Consider the following 16,516-nt stretch of genomic DNA (forward strand, 5'->3'; position numbering starts at 1 on the left):
AGTATAAATTAATTAGAGAGGGAGAAGGAGATTTTAGAAAGAGAGAGAGATTTTAAAATGGAATACACATATATATTCATATATATGTATATGAGAGTTTGTCAAAGAATATGTTAAATCATAAAGAGAAAATGACAATGAGAAATAGTCATGTGCACGTATACATATATACATATATGTCTTCATGAGAATTGAAATGAAGAAGTAACTTAAAAATATCCGACTTCAATTTTTATATAGGCCGGAGAAGAACTTGGACTCATGCAAGAGCCTCGGCTAAATCTCCAAGGCCTCATTAGAGAGGGTATTTGCTTTAAAAATCTTTTGGAAAACATGATCCTGAATATTTTTTATAAAATCATGATTGTTTGTTACAAGAGGATATATTTCTTCTACTATTGTCAAACATACATGGAATAGAGAGCAACGTGATAAAGCACTCATTTGGGTTCCTAACCAGGTGATTAAAAGGGAAAATAAACATGAGAATGATATGAAAATGCATTTTAACATGTACATATTCGTGAATGGCTTTCTCGGGTTGGACAAATCCCAACCTCAAAATCATCATAAAAATAAAAAGATCCCAACCCAAACACTCATTCTCGCCGTGCATTTGCTCATTAATTAGGAAAAGTTAATACATCATGCATGAACATCAGTTCAAGCATAAACGATGAATAAAGCAATATAACAAGCATATTTTTAGAAATAAATAAAGAAATAAAATTTATTTCGCCTTGCTTAGACTCTCGATCCACTCAAAATGTAGCTCTCGATTTCATATAGGAAATCATTTGAGTTTTCTTGCATGGCCATGGGGAGGTGGCAGGAGGAAATAAGAAAAATGAAAACAAGAGGAGAACAACATACCTCGAATCTGGATGACATTAAAAATGAGCTTCTTCCTTTGAATGATTCGTCGGTCACATAGGATGAAGCTTCAAGATGATGAGGGTATTTCTCCCAAGAGATCTCTTCGTGCTCCTTTGAAGAGTTTGAGCTTAGAAAAGTTTGCTGTCAACGTTGGAGAAGAAGAAGAAGAGAGAAATAGAGAGAAAAAACTAAGAAAAAACTCTAAAACTTCAGATGGAAAGGCACTAAAAATTTCCCTAGGGCTAGCTCATGAATAAGAGAGGAGATTGTGGTGGTATTTATAAGGAGTTTTGGAACCAAAAATCAAAATTTGATTTTTTTTTAATTTAACAAGATTTTCATGTGAATTTAAAATATTTTTGAATAATTTTTAAATTATTTTTAAAAGTAGAATTTTGACTAAGTGGGGTTAGCCACTAGCCTTGCAAACACTCCTTTGGGTGTGGGCAGGGCTAATGGCCACCCAGCTAGGTCAAAACCACCCCCAAGAAGATACGGAGGTCTCGGTGCGCAGCGCACTGCACGCATCAACACACAGCAGCACGCGACGCGGGGACACGTGCTTGCGCTTGCACGCAGGGTGAGCGTTTGCCCGTGCGCTTGCACATGATTGTGCAGGCTAGCATGTCGGCGTGGCCCTGCTGCGTAGAGTTTGCATAAAAGGGGGTGAAACGCCCCCTTATTGTCTTGTATGGACCAATAAGGGGTAGATTTTGCCTCCCTGGGGTCGTTCAAAGAATTAAAAGAACGTGAAAATGATATTTAAAATATATATTCAAAAGGGGTAAAAATGGTTTCTGTTGAAAATGAAGTCGACCCCATTATGAATGATTTTGGGCTCGTTTTAGATCTGGATTTGGTTCAATTGCTTGCCAATACATTCTAATGAGTGATTTAAGCTCAAAGCCACATCTTGGCAGCATATTGAAACACAAAACAAAGGGAACGTCCGAGATGATGACAGTATCTCTTCCAAGAGATCTCTTCATACTCCCTCGAAGAGTTTGAGTTTGGAGAAGCATGCTCTCAAGGTTGGAGAAAAAGAAGAAGAGAAGAAGAGAGAAATGGAGAGAAAAAGCTAAGGAAAAACTCTAAAACTTAAAGTAAGAAAACACTAAAAATTCTCCAAGGACTAACTCATGCCCAAGAGAGGAGATTGTGGAAGTATTTATAGGGAGTTTTAAAACTTAAAGGGGTGTGGGCAGGGCTAATGCCCACCCATCCAGGTCAAAACTGTCCCTTCATGCGTTAGCGCGCAATTGTGCGTGCCAGCACGTCGGTTGCACCGAGTTTGCATAAAGGGGGCGAAACGCCTCCCTTGTTGTCTCGTATGGGCCAATAAGGGGTGGATTTTGCCTCCTAGCCTCCTAGGGGTTGTTCAAAGAATTAAAAGAACATGAAAATGATATTTTAAATATATATTTAAAAGGGGTAGAAATGGTTTGAGTTGAAAATGAAGCAGACTCTGTTTTGAATGATTATGGGCTCGTTTTAGATCCAGATTGTGTTTAATTTGTCACCGACGCTTTCTAGTGAATGATTTAAGCTCAAATTCACACCTTTGCACGAGAATGAATACAAAACAAAGGGAAGGTCCATGCGTGCACATGCGGCGCTCGATAGCATTAAATTTTGTCGTTTGAATCTCGGCTTTAGAATTTGAGTTTGAAATGCTCGATTTGGATTTAAACTTGGGTGTTAGATCTAATTCGAACCTAAGAGTTGGATTTTGGATTTGAATCTCGTCTCTAAAATTGAGTTTTTTATTTGATTTTTGTGAGATTTATTTTAGATCTAATAGTCGCGAACTTGTTTTGGGTCTAGGATTGAACTTAGGGTCTAAAAATTTAAATCCAAACGACTTAAAATTTTGTTTGGGTGAAAATAAAATGCAATTTTGTTTTGAAAAATTTAGGATGATAACAATGAGTCTGCGCTCCCTTAAGTTAAATAATAATCAGCCTTGGCAGTGCATAACAATGCGACGTACGACTTTTGGGTAATGCCTCCATTATTGGATGACAGTTTCGGAATTTTACTAATGCATCACATTGGATCTCATTCTCGCGCAATGAATACAATGGGGCAATTATGTCTCTTATCTTTTAAGCCGACTTGACAATTGTTGCTTTTCCATTATCAAATCCCGAACTGTGCATTTAAGACAGTGGGGAAGTACTTGTTCATTGAAGACGATGGGGGAGTTATGCCTTTCCACGAACTATGCATCTAACCAGCTTTACTTCTCAATGACCTCGTTTACTTTAGTCGGTGTGCACTGTTCCCAACTCGGCTCATGATGAGTTATTTCAGGCGTCGTGTCTTATTTCCAACCAAACTTTAACTTCTCCGTGTAAAGGAAATCAACAGATGGATTCTTTATCTTGGCCGAATGACGCGCAGACTCCTTTAATCAGTGCTTAATCAAAAAGAGGAAGGGAAAGAAAGAAAAAAATTTGGAGAAACCTAATTTATTTTTTATCCAAGTCCAAAGTTATCCTTTAAAAAAAAGTTACAAATGTTTTTCTTTCACCCTCCTTTTTTTGCTTTATGTTCGCCGTTTCGGTAGCCTGCAGCATATAATTAACGTCAAGAACAACATATTTGGTATTTAACAAAAGTAGATGATCAACAGTTTCGAAATCAGAATGTGAAAGAATTTAAAGTTCAAAAATCGCCACCAACTCGATGCGCACTACTGTATGAGAAAAAAATGATAAAAAGGTCAAATAAACTAATTTTTGCCTTTTAGAACAAGGGTGACTCTGTGAGGTTATACTAATCCGACCGAATATACTCAGTATTTGTTCACCAACATCAATAATGTGGAGGAGAGAAGAATATATAACACATGATAATAATCATAATAGATATTCAGTTTGATTATTAAATAATCCTCTAAAGGCGAAGTTCGGCTGAGCTCCGATCACAGTTTCCCGGTGAGGGCAGAAGCATGGGAAAGCTCGGATAAAACACAGTGGTAGCTTTGTTTCCAATGAATGCTTCTTTTATTGTTATGGGGCAAAAACCGAAGAAGAATCAGCAACCAAATTTATGATTAATCAACAGTGTAAATAATAAACACAAGTTCATTACGTCAAAAGATAATATTCCACATTGGCTTTATTCATTACACAAACAGATTCGTTCTCTCTGCGGGAGAAGGAGCACTCAGATCGGCTGTTCATCTACTTTTTTTCCTCTGCAACTTATCAGGGACAATAAGTGAGGTCAGATATTGGAGGCCCGCAGAGGCAGTTGGTGTGGGAGAAGGAGTACTCGTCGAACTTCTTCATGATGGGTCCTTGGGGGATCCTGCCGCACAGCCGGTTGTAGCTGACGTTGAGCACCTGAAGGTTCGTGAGCTGCAGGATACTGTTGGGGATGGCACCATAGATCTCGTTGTGCTCTATGTGCAGCGTCGTCAGCGTACTGGGGAAGCTGACGATCGAGAAATCGAAGTTGAGGTAGAGATTCCGGGAGATGTCCAGAACTTGGGTGGACTTCGACGACCCAAACAGCCACGAGGCGTTACCTTCGAACCTGTTCCTCGAAAGGTCAATGTTGACGAAGTTCATGGCGCCTAGCGACGCCGGGATCTGACCGGAAAGGTTGTTGTGGGAGAGGTAGAGGTCCGGCACCGATCCCTTGAAGCGGCCGAAAGAGTCGGGGATCTGCCCGGTGAGTTGGTTGCGGTCCAGGTGGAGAGCGCCTAGCTTGGGAAGCTGGGCCAGGCTGGGCGGAATCGGACCGCTCAACTGGTTGAAGGAGAGATCGAGGTAGGTAAGGGCGCGGAGGCTGGAGAGGCAGGCGGGGATAGGACCGGACAGCTGGTTCCAGTCGAGGCGCAGGAAGGTGAGGCGGGTGAGGGCGCAGATGGCCGGCGGGATGGGGCCGGTGAGGCCGGTGAGCTTCCGCATTGTGAGCTGCGTGAGGGTCGTGAGCTTTCCCACGGAAGGGGAGATGGTGCCGGAGACGTTGCCGGCGAAGATTTCGAGCTGGGAGATGCGGTTCGTCTTCGGGTCGCAGGTGACGGTGAGCCAGCTGCAGCAGTCTACCTTGGGGTCCCATGAGATGAGCAGGTAGGGGTTGCCCATGGCCCTCTTGATGTCGAGGAGGACGGCCATGTCGTCCGGATTGCAACGGCCGGCCGAAAGGGCAGGCGAGAAGAAGAGGAAGAGGAAGAGGGAGAGGAAGGGGAGAAGGCAGGCAGGGCGACGGCCGGAAGCCATTTTCTTATACATGTAGAGCTCAATTCTTCCGATGGGATAAGTGCGAGTATAGGCACTTGCTTCACCCAATTTATAGCTGTTCCCCGCCGTTGATAATTGGGCTTTTGGAGGAAAGGAGAAGCGAGGTTGCGGCAGGATAGGTCGCAAGTTGAGAAGGAAACGCCTGTGCCTTCATTGTTTCAGCACACGGTCTCGAGTTCAGAGTCCCGCAGATCGCAATTGTCGTTGACTTGTCACATTAAATGAGAAAATATTTAAAAACGAACTTTCAAACCCTCATTGAAGCATCGGCCGGTGGGTTTGTAATTCGACGATCAAAAGGTAATACTTCTCAGTACTCAATCTAAAAGGAGTAATTGTAAATTCACCAAAATCTTATATGATTCCAGGAGCAAAAGAAAGAGGGAGAAGCTTTGGCATGCACGGGTATCTTCTTGAAACCCTCATTGATAATGTTAGTTATTTTTTATATTAACCGTCAGTTTATTAAATGCACACTTCTGGTAAGATAACCGGACTTAGATTTTAGTTAATTGGTGAGCAAATGAGGCAAAGTGACTATAACACAGGTTTTTGTGACTCTAATCGGCTTTTTCATGAATCATAGCCAGGCAAGAGAAGCGACAGGGAAGTGGCTCTGCGGGTCAAACACTCATCCCGTGTGTTCCACTCCTCACAAGGTACGTATCATGTGATTGTGAAGGACAAGTTTGTCCTTCTAAAAGTTTTTTTCTCTTCTTTTCGTTTTCATTTTTACATGCTTACTTTGTTTATGCAGATATTTTTGGGTTAGCTGTGCACAAGTAGGAACCTCTGTGTAAAATGACCAGGGTGCCCCCCTGTCTAAAAGAAAAGTCCAAATGGTAAAATTTCCAAAATATCTATCTCTATGACAAAAATACCCTAAAATCCGTTTGGTGCATATTCACTCCAATATTTTATTTATTTGGCATCCAAAAATCCATCTTTTGATCTAACAAATAATTAATTCGCTAGGAGAGAAATCAGTGGGCTGCAGACACCCATGCTCCCACGAATGAGAATGGGAAAAGGAGAACTTAGCCATTAGAGAGAGTCAAACTAGACAGATCAATAGATTCAATGCGCCGGTGGTACCGTGAATTAAAGACAACGCTGGGAGTTAGAAAAATAATTGAGGCTTCGAATCTCCATGTAATTGTTATTATGCTTCATGTAATTGTTATTATGCTTCATGTAATTGTTATTATGCTTCCGGTGTTACTCTTTTAAATGAGAATGATGGCATACGCTAATTTTTAATAAGTTCATTACATCCCAAAAAAGTTTTGAACGACGAAGGTTTGGACCTCTCACCCAGCGGGGTTATCTCTGCCCACTCTTAAAAATTTTACTTTTTACAAAAAGATAAAAGTACCCATGAGAAAAAAACAAACTCCCTCTAGAAGGAAAAAGAAAAATGCCACTGGAAAGCACTAAACGCCGAAAGCATGTTTGAAAAAGTTTGTGAAGTTAAGAGAAAAAAAGGCTAATTAGAATATTATATCTTTAAGAGAGTACCAAGATGCTCCCTTAAACAACGTGGAAGAGGCCCACTGTTTTTGTCCGGTCAAGTCAAACAACGCGAGCCCTAATGTTAAAAATGAGTACTGGTGTAGATGGACCTTGAAAACGATCGATTTGAGCGGATGATCAATCGAGCGCCTTTTCGATAACTCATGTCGTAGCAATTCGTGGTCTTTATCATAATCCGAGCCCGCTGGAGAACATCTGAAATAATGAATAAATTAAGCTTGTCTACGCTTGACCTTGCCAAAGACGGACGCAGCTGATCAAAAAAAAAAAAAAAAACTTATTTTTATATTGATATTTGTGAGTAATTTTTTTTTCAATCACATATTGGTGCTACTTAAAATTTATAAATTTTATACCTAGTGACCCTTAGCGAGAATTTTTCTGACTCGGCTCCTCACCTTGCATTAAAAATGTATCAATTTAGCTAATTAGTTGGCGAACGGAGACTGAGTGTAGGTGGAGCATAGAAGAATTATGAGCGCCGTGTTGGTATTCAATTTCAGGACAAAATTATGCTTATACTTGTTTAGCAATTGACCTCACTTGATCAAGCGGAAATTGTTCAACTGAGTGCTGCCAGCGGGACAGGCTGGAGATGCGGATAAGCTCGACCGTTTGTCCATTTCTAGGCTCAAACTTCAAATCTTGGCGTCCTTGTCTCTGTTTGGTATGAAGGGAAGAATATTTACTTGGAGCAATTTTGGAAATCTGAGTTCCCTTTGCTTGTCGTATCCCTGTACGTGCATGATATGCGGCCCCCACATTCTTAAATTTTATGGCTGCTTTGTAGACAAACACTGGCCGTGATCAGCAGATCTTGTTGGCCCCCTTCCTTTTACATCTTTTGAAAAAAGGTGGATGCGTCTTTCAGCCTTAATTTCAAAGATGGACTTGAGTGGGTGAGGCACATCTCGGCTTGTGTCGGCTTACACAATCCCACACAAAATCACCTATTTACATATCAACGCCTCATGATAGTTTGCCTATTTATATATTATTGCATATTAGCTATTTTATCTATGTATTTAAATGGTTTAAGGCTTTTTGAATTAGTGTTCCTCAATTTCTGGCTACACCACTGCATATATCTAACTTTTCTGGTACTTAATTTTGCCTTTTGTTAATGATACCTAATTTCTAATATCATTTTAAGTTAAAAATTGTCTTCAGTATTGAAAAAACTGGAATATGTACTGGAGGCCTAATTAAATGGCTAGGGTGGCCACTGTTCCAAATCACTCCCCCTTGTCCCCACGAAAAGCCTATTCAAGCAGCTTAACAAGGAAGTAGATAGTTAAAGCTGGAAGAAAAACTTGATGCTACCGTTGAAGGGAGGTGGTTAAGCTGGAGATATCATTACTAAGTTGGCATAATGGTGCATTGGGTTCCAAGTATCTGGTTCTCTTACCTTGATTCTCTTTACTATTGTTCCAGTTACAAATAACTCAAGAAACACAAAGAGAGAAAGCATAAAATAGGAGACAAGAATTTTTAGAGTGGTTCGGTGCAAACCTACGTCCACTGTTCTTCTCTATCGAATTGTTATGCTGGATCAACATTTTTTAGAGAGGCTTTCAGTATGTATTTCTTGTACAAGGGGAGGAATTCACAACGGTCTTACAATTTTCTTTTGGCAAGAACCATGGTGGGTTTCCTAAATATTGTTTTATGAATCAATATTAGCTTGTTTCCATCTTCATCGTTTCCTTGTCTTCCATTGGAGGGATTACCGTTGGAGAATTCTCCTACCCTATTTGTGTCTTCTTTCCCATTCTTTAGACTTCATTTAATAGCGTTTCTCAAGCTCATTGTGGAGATTTCTGCATTGAGCTTGCTAATAAAACACTTCTATCTTCGGGTTGGAAGTGCCTTGGTTAATATATTTGCAATTTGATTTTCAGAAGAAAATTTAATAGTTTTTACATAATTTTAACATGAATTTTATCGATATTATACATTTAATGATTTTAGTCCTTTACGCTTCACTTCACCTCGGAATGCTGCATCTCATTTCACAGGCCCAGTGCTTTAACACGTTAGCAACATTGATTTTTATACTTTTTTTGTTCTTGTAAGGGACTCTGACCAGAAGTATTCTGATCATTATAGATTTTGGTACACTCGTGCACCCGAAGTGCAAGTAATCAACTTCCGTTAAGGAGCGTGACATGGGAAGGCAGTGGTGCACCCCCCTGCTAATCATTTCAAGCTCACCGAACATGACTGCCTGGATGCATTGAAGGACCGGTCAAATAAGCAGCTGTGAACAATGTACTACATCGTGGACCCTTCAACCCACTAATGTCTATTGCCAACCCAGCAACACCACACCTTCTTGGCATATTCCTCCACTTCTTATTAAGGAGCAAATAGGATCTCAGGTCCACTGGGAATTTACATTGCTTTTGAGGAAAGTCTTATTTGGGGACGTAACTATTACGCTCTATCTTAAATAAGCAGAAGGCTGTAATCCTCACTTTCAGTAACATGGGGTCGGTGTCGCTCGAAAAGTGTTGTAACAGAAAAGAGGGAGCAAAAGAAAAAGAAAGGCACTTATTAGAAAGCTCCAAAGCTAAAACCGACGTCAAAAACATGATGCTTGAAACTAGCTGTGTGGAACAATATCTCGACAGTGAAAAGAAATTGGTAAGTCAATTTTGGTAACTTCTTTTTCGAAGTATCAAAAGCTGGCAAATAGATTTGTAGCAGACAAGGCTGATTGAACTACATACCATTTTTTGGTTAGGGCAAGCAGTGGACCCAACAAATTAATGGATTCCTCTTATCTTCAAGACTCGCCGCCGCCGTTGTTGAAACTTCCACTCCTTTTCTCAGCAGCCACCGCTGCCCAGAACTAGCATAAAGATGACCCTGGCAAAGATCCAGACTCATTCGATCCATTGGCCGATCGAAATGTCTTCCTTCATTGATCTCATCTTCACCTTCTTCCTCTTCCTTACACTCTCCTCCAGTACAACCGCCTACCGATGGCGGTGCGTCCCGGAGGACCGGCAAATCCTGCAGGATATCAACAAGGAGTTGAACAACACGATGTCGAACGGATGGTTACCGGACGAGGATTGCTGTCAGCACTATATTGGTGTTTCTTGCGATTTTGACACCAGCAGGGTGAACGCGATTGCTTTTAACGGCATACCCATTCCCCGGATTCCACCGTCCCTTGCCCGTGTCCCCTACCTGAAACAGCTTTTCATACGGAAAATACCAGGCCTAACCGGCGAGATCCCGGAGTTCCTGTCCAACCTGACGGGGCTTACCTGGCTGGAAATCAGCTGGACGAACGTCACCGGTCCCATCCCCCGTTGGCTCCACCGGCTCCCTCAGCTGGAATCCCTCGTTCTCAACTATAACCGACTCTCTGGCACGATACCACCTTACCTCTTCGACTTGCCCAACTTAAACTGGCTGCGGCTTGACCGCAACCAGCTCACCGGTTCAATACCCGAGGCATTCGGCCGGTTCAAGGGCAACTCCATTTTCCTCGCACACAACATGCTCACCGGTCAGGTGCCCAAGTCCCTCGCACACATCGACTGGAGTCAGATCGAACTGCAATGGAACAGTCTCATTGGCGACCCTTCTCCCCTGTTCAACAATCGGTCCAAAACACTATTGCAGCTCGATCTGTCCCGGAATCTGTTCGATTTCGATCTCACCGCCGTTCAGATTCCGGTGGACAAGCTGTATAGGTTCGATCTCTCGCACAACATGGTACGCGGCAGCATCCCCAAGGAAATGGTGAACGCTACCAGCTTGGGGATCTTCAACGTGAGCTACAACAGGCTCTGTGGGAGGATTCCTTATGCAGGTCAACTCCTGCAATTCGACAACACCACCTTCTTCCACAACCGCTGCCTCTGTGGCCCTCCTCTCTCTGTGACGTGTTAGAAGAAGGCCCACAATCACTCCCCTAGCTCCACGCCTCTGTGCTGGCCAACTAGTTATATATATGTCCACGTCTCTTTCTTGTTTCTTTCGTTTTTACCTGCTTTTTTTTTTTCCTTGCTTTCCACTCCTCCTCTAGGCAGCATACTTTTTTATCTTAAGATGCTTCTTAAGCTGCCAATCGTCTTTTAGAGTTTGCCTATTGTATCAAGTAATAAGTTGATGATGAGTGTACTAATCAATTCTGATGAATAAGTGTAATGTCATCGAACGTATATTTACTTCACAGAAGGTTTCAGTAATATGATCTGAAATTAATGGTGATCTCGACGTGAAAAGGTACTTATAAATTTCTTGTTGTCACTCTCAAAAGGATGAAGCCGCATGGGAGTCTTTTGTCCTTTCGTGAAGCTTGGCTTTTCTTGCAAACTATTTGATTTGTGTGGGTTAACCAAGGGCTAGACCACCGGCTGCTCAACTGAAAATCAAGTAAATTAAGAGAGAATCAGTCCTCAAATTGACTATTTTACCTGTAATAAACAGGAACATTGATTAAAAAAGGAAATTTCTGAAACCATGTATGTTCATTCCTTTCTCTCTCTCTGTATGTGTGCCTAAGGCTCTGTTTGATGCACAGCTCAAACGTGGCTTGCTCTTCTTAAAGGAGAGACGAAAATTCCCGTTCATCGAGGGAAAAATTCCTTATTTGTATGGATTTACCGCCCACCGTCAAATACGAAAGTTTTTCCCCTGCTCGAGAGCTTGGATTTGGAGAAATTTCACCTGAAAAAAAGGTCGTACCCCCTCAGACTTTTTTTCCAAAAATAATTTTTTTTAGGGCTTTCTTCAGACGCTCTCTCTCTCTCTCTCTCTCTCTCTCTCTCTCTCTCTCTCAGTCTCTTCTCTTCGTGGTCTTCTTGCAGCGCCTCCATTGAGCTGAACACCCCACAACCTTGTCTTCTTACAGCGCTGCCCATCGATATTTCTTCTTTTCATTCTCGATCTTTTCTTCCTTCTCGGCAACTTCTGACTTTGGTTCTCCCCAATTTCTGTTTCATTATTGGACTATAGTTAATGCGATCGAGATCATGGTTGGTTGTTGGAGTCTTTTCATTTAATGGAGTTCATAATGAATTGAGAGCTGAGGAGCTGGGGATTGGGCGCTTCCGTTAGTTTTGGGGTAGAAGGAGAAGAAGATGCCGTCGACTTGTTTTTTTAAGCGTTGGAAGGGGGAGAAGAGAGGATTTGAAGTCAAGACGATGCCAATGAGCGGCGCCAATCATTTTCTTTGGTGCTTTCCTTCTGACGTTCTGTTTCTTGCTTTTTTGCTGTAATCAGCCTTCTTGGTTTTTCTCCTTCTTATCTGTCTACATTCGTTTTCTTCTTGGAATTCTTGTTAATCCTGTAGGTTTTTCGTTTTGGTTCAGCCTTGAAAGATGCCGTCGACATGATTGCAGATGAATCTGTGGTTGGAGCTGTGTTGTAGTCAAGTAACTGTAATCTGTGGTTGAGTTTTTGTCTCGTGAGTTCGCTTGTTGATTTTTTCTTTTACCAAACAAACAACATTGTGTAAGAAACATGACTATGCTCAGATTTGTTTTGCAATGCTTCATGAAACGTCTTTTTTGAAACACTGTTTCCTCGCCAATTGCAAGGGATTATCCATGGCAATTTTTTCCTATGCAACAAAACATAAGTTTTTTTCTAGAAAAAAGCCTCCAGGCGGCCTGGATTTGAAAAAATCTAAAATATAATCGCCGTACACTTTTCTTGGAATTTTTTTCATAAAAAGTTTACCTGTCAAAAATTCACTGTGCCATCAAACGGAGCAAAGGCAAGGGAAAATCATGACAGAGTGGGGAAAAAGAAGTGGGTTTGGGGAAACTCTTTCCAAGGTTTGCTCCCTTTCATTACGAGTAAAAAGGTTTTTTTTACAATATATTGTGCTAGCTAGGTTTCTCATTCTCAAAGCGTGCATGCTCATGAATGAGTTTATTAGCTTAGTCAGATAATTACAATTTTTCAAACGTTAAGCTTCTTTCCTAAATACATCAATTGTTGAGTGGCTTTTCATAACTTCATTCCTGATCAAGTTAAAACTAAAGGTATGCCGGATCAATAACCATCCATCATGAACTGAAGTCCCATATTTAAACGCTTAAGGAAAACAAAGAAATTTATCTAGATCTTGGGATAGATTGAGATCTGACCTAATAAACAAATCCAAACTAAATAAGAGGTCTCGGCCATGATCACCCCCTTTTTCCTCCTCCATCCACCCATCACGTTGATCACAGATACCATGCATGAACTGAGCTTCTCGAGTGCACAGGCTTAAAATTCTCCAAAAAATATCATTTTTGGAACGTGCTCATGAACTTTAACGTATAGTGACTTTGTACTTAATTTAATTTCCAAATGATTGAGTATTATCCTCATGAATAACTAATAACTTAAATTTGATTTATTGTTAAAACGGATGGCAAATTAGTACATTATATTTTTATTTGTTCAAATTATTCAACCTTCTGTTGGGGAATATTTGATTAATTAGTTATATATGATAATAGCTATATAAGATGCAGATTCAGTTGCTTTGTAATGCTCCACTTTGAAAAGTTTAGTTTGTACTTAAAGTTGTGAAGGGTCTTAGGGATTTCTGAAATGGCTTGTTAAGTTACTGTCTTGCTTCCTAACTTCTTTTAAGGTTAAAACTGAAGCTGCAAAGGGGCAAGTTGGGAATCATTAGACTAGAGCCGATAAAATGAGAATCTATACCAAAATTTGCGGACAAGAAGTCCCCCAGTTACAATGACAAATGCAAAACATAAGTAAAAAGACGAAATATACAATACAACACACAATAAAATAAAATAAGAGGGGTGGGGAGAGAGTGGAAAGACGAAGCGACACAATCACCCAGTCGTAGACGAAGGACGACGTTGTAGCCGAATGACAAAATGTACATCCCCCTGTACAAGACGAGCCACAGACTCCGACGAAGAGAATGTGCACCTAAAGACCCTGATGTTGCACTTTTCCTAAATGCACAACCAAGCTGAAATGAGCCACAACCTCCAGACAGGACCCCAGGAAACAGCCAGGCGGGGAGAAGGATAGAAGAGAAAAAAAAAAGATGAATGGAGGGTGGGTCCAGAAAACTACTAACAAGAGAATGCCAGGAAGAGGCAAAAACATTAAAGAAGAAAGGGCAAGAGGTAAAAAGGTAGACTCAAGACTCAGCCGTAGCGAGACAGAGGAGACACTGGTTAGCTAACCTGTTGCCAAGATACTGCAAGTGGTAAAAAATGTTGATGTGACAAGTAAGAAGAAGCCAAACAAAAGCAGTGACCATTAGACTAGAGGCCTATGGCTGGTGTGAAAGTGGATGGGGTCATTACTATAGTATTAGAGTCAGTTTAACACTCAAAAACATGGGTCCCACATGCAGGTATGCATGTGATTTAAATGGGATATATTGTAATGTGCCACTTTAAAAAGTTGTCTCACATATAAGATTGTGAAGAAAATTAGGAGACTTATAAAAGAGGTTATTAAGTAATTGATTGTCCTAGCTTGTAACCTTTTTTGGGACTATAGGCAGTAAGTTGGGATCTACTAGACCAAATGCCCAAGTCCGATGTCAGAGTGGATCAAGTCATTACACTCTTCACATCCCCAAAGTTATTGCTTGCTTAAATCTTAATTAAGCTTCTTATGTAGGTCAGATCTAATTACATTAGTGCTATCTTGTATTATGGTCAGCCACGAGAGAACGTCTAGCTAGTCCAGGATATAACTTAATGAGATATTAGTGGGAATATTGCAGCATGTATTGTTGAGAAACTAATTTATGAAATTGAAAATATAGATTATCATTGCTGAGTCTAAAAGCTTACATTGTCTCTAATGAAATTTTCTAACACCATCGCAAGAATTACGTCATGCATAGTTCATGGAATGTTGGAACACCAAAACCACAGTAAGCATGTGCAATAGTTTAGATATCCTGGTAACATGCAACAAAGAGAAGAAAAGACGCAGAAAGTAATACAGAGATAAGACATGTAATACGTCAGTTGAGATAAAGAAAGAGAAAAGAAAAAATAAGAAACACTAGTCAATTGGTCATGGCCATTATGTGAATCTGTCAGATGTAGAAAGTCAATCTGCATCCGATACAATGCAATCATGCAACGCACATGACTGGGAGGGTCGTTTGGATTTGGTACTTGCCAAAAAACCTTTGTATTCAATCTCTTTCAATAGTGCAGAGGGGAAGAGATTGTATGGTTTATGGAAGATGCAGGAAAGACATTTGAAACAGAGGATGCCTATGAGCCTAACGATGCTTTAGCTTGCTGATGTCGATGCATGTCGATACACGACGCCTACCTTGTTAGTGATTGTGGACGTGGTGGACTGCATATAAAAAATGGAATTGAGTGGACCACGTCACAAAACCTACAAGGAAGGTAAAGAATTCTATTACCGTTGGAGCAACGAAAAGGTCCATCGAAAACATTGGATGTGAAGGAAACTGACAATAAAAGAAAGGGGCAATGGAGAGGCAGGTGGAGGAGACAAGCACGAAGTGTTGAAAAATAGCCAGACAAGAAGGTAACGAAGCACATATAGACTACGGGGACATGTTCAAGAGAGGGCGAAGGGTAGATGATAAATTGTAAATAAACAAAACAAGAGGAAAAAGATTAAGTAGCCATTAATGTGGTTCAACAAAGCTCTGCTACATCTTCGGAGAGAGAAGAATAACTTTCATTAAACCATCTCAAACCACTACAAGAAATTTGACCTTGATTAACATTGTAAACACGTAACTGAGAAATTCCATAACACGGCTTCAACGTTACCCAGTGTCTTACCAAACCATTGTCACAAAAAACATGTATGGTTATTATACAGCGAGGAAAAAACCAAGTATAATACAACAAAGTTGTATATCTCGAGAATAAAATGGGAAAAAGATGCAAATTTTTAATAAATAAATAAATAATTAATCTTGATAATTATATAAAAATAAAGTAAATGAGAAATTAAAAAAACATTGAAAAATGACTAGATAAGAAACAAATTAAAATTAGATAATGAAAACTAACAGTCTCACAAATACATAACAAACAAAAGTTTATTGCCTTCATGTCTTTACAACATAAAGTCATTCTTCACTTGGAAAGTGAAAAAAAAAAACATGTCCTAGTCTTCTTCCCAGGAAGTGGAGTCATCTTCTTCATTTTTTGTACGGCTTAAAGTTCTTTGTCTTGAAATTTCATCAATATTTTCCTCTTCTGAATCTAAAGACAAGTTCGCTATCTCAGTATTTAAATTTTCTTCTTCAGCAAATGGGTTCACATGTTCAATGTAGATAGGATTTGCATTGGTCTTCTTCAATTCTGGAGCCATGCTTTGCAAATGCATATTCATTCTAACAAAGACCAAATTTTTTAATATTGATGGTGCAAGATTGTTTCTTTTCTTCGTGTTAGCAGCATCAAATGCACTCTAATTTCTTTCATAGGCTGATGCACTGCATGGTTGACTTAAAATTTTGATTGCTGCACTTTGAAGCACATGAACAAAAGAACCAAACATCACCCACCAAATCCCTAATATAATTAAAAAACAAAACAAAAATTAAAAGAAGAAGTGCATAACCAATAATGAATGTTAATTGCATAAATAGAAAAACTAGTCAAATGAGACACTTACGTGGATGTGCAGTCTGAATAACAGTCATGGCTAATCTCTCGCAAAACAATGTAGGATCTTTATTATGATATTTGACCAACTCATTAGCTATTTCAGAATAGTCTTCACGAGGAACAAGTTTTCTTGTCACTATGTCCAAAACCTCACGAACTTCTTCGTCCATTTTTACCATTTTATTCCAAAATAAATGAGGATTTAAAAAAGCAGCTATAGCATGTATT

General features: G+C 40.1%; 2 protein-coding genes across 2 annotated transcripts; one reads left to right on the forward strand and one right to left on the reverse strand.

Annotated features, from left to right (window-relative positions):
• Positions 1-3,947: 3,947 nt before the first annotated feature.
• LOC116256068 (polygalacturonase inhibitor-like) lies at positions 3,948-5,177 on the reverse strand. Its single transcript, XM_031632222.2, has one exon. The coding sequence runs from the start codon at positions 5,118-5,120 to the stop codon at positions 4,089-4,091; it is 1,032 nt and encodes a 343-aa protein (XP_031488082.1). The 5' UTR covers positions 5,121-5,177; the 3' UTR covers positions 3,948-4,088.
• Positions 5,178-9,527: 4,350 nt separating this feature from the next.
• On the forward strand, positions 9,528-12,054 carry LOC116256067 (polygalacturonase inhibitor-like). Its single transcript, XM_031632221.2, has 2 exons — positions 9,528-10,491; positions 11,996-12,054. Exons 1-2 carry the CDS (start codon positions 9,528-9,530, stop codon positions 12,052-12,054), a joined length of 1,023 nt encoding a protein of 340 aa, XP_031488081.2.
• Positions 12,055-16,516: the final 4,462 nt, after the last annotated feature.

The sequence above is a fragment of the Nymphaea colorata genome, chromosome 6 (assembly GCF_008831285.2).
Source record: "Nymphaea colorata isolate Beijing-Zhang1983 chromosome 6, ASM883128v2, whole genome shotgun sequence".
NCBI lineage: Eukaryota > Viridiplantae > Streptophyta > Magnoliopsida > Nymphaeales > Nymphaeaceae > Nymphaea > Nymphaea colorata.

What these genes read in the sequence shown, in the direction of transcription:
- LOC116256068 (XM_031632222.2), bottom strand. Translation starts at nt 5,120, where the DNA reads ATGTATAAGAAAATGGCTTCCGGCCGTCGCCCTGCCTGCCTTCTCCCC.
- LOC116256067 (XM_031632221.2), top strand. Translation starts at nt 9,528, where the DNA reads ATGACCCTGGCAAAGATCCAGACTCATTCGATCCATTGGCCGATCGAA. An exon ending in TGGGAGGATTCCTTATGCAG is followed by an intron (nt 10,492 to 11,995) that starts GTCAACTCCTGC and finishes GTTTTGGTTCAG; the next exon opens with CCTTGAAAGATGCCGTCGAC.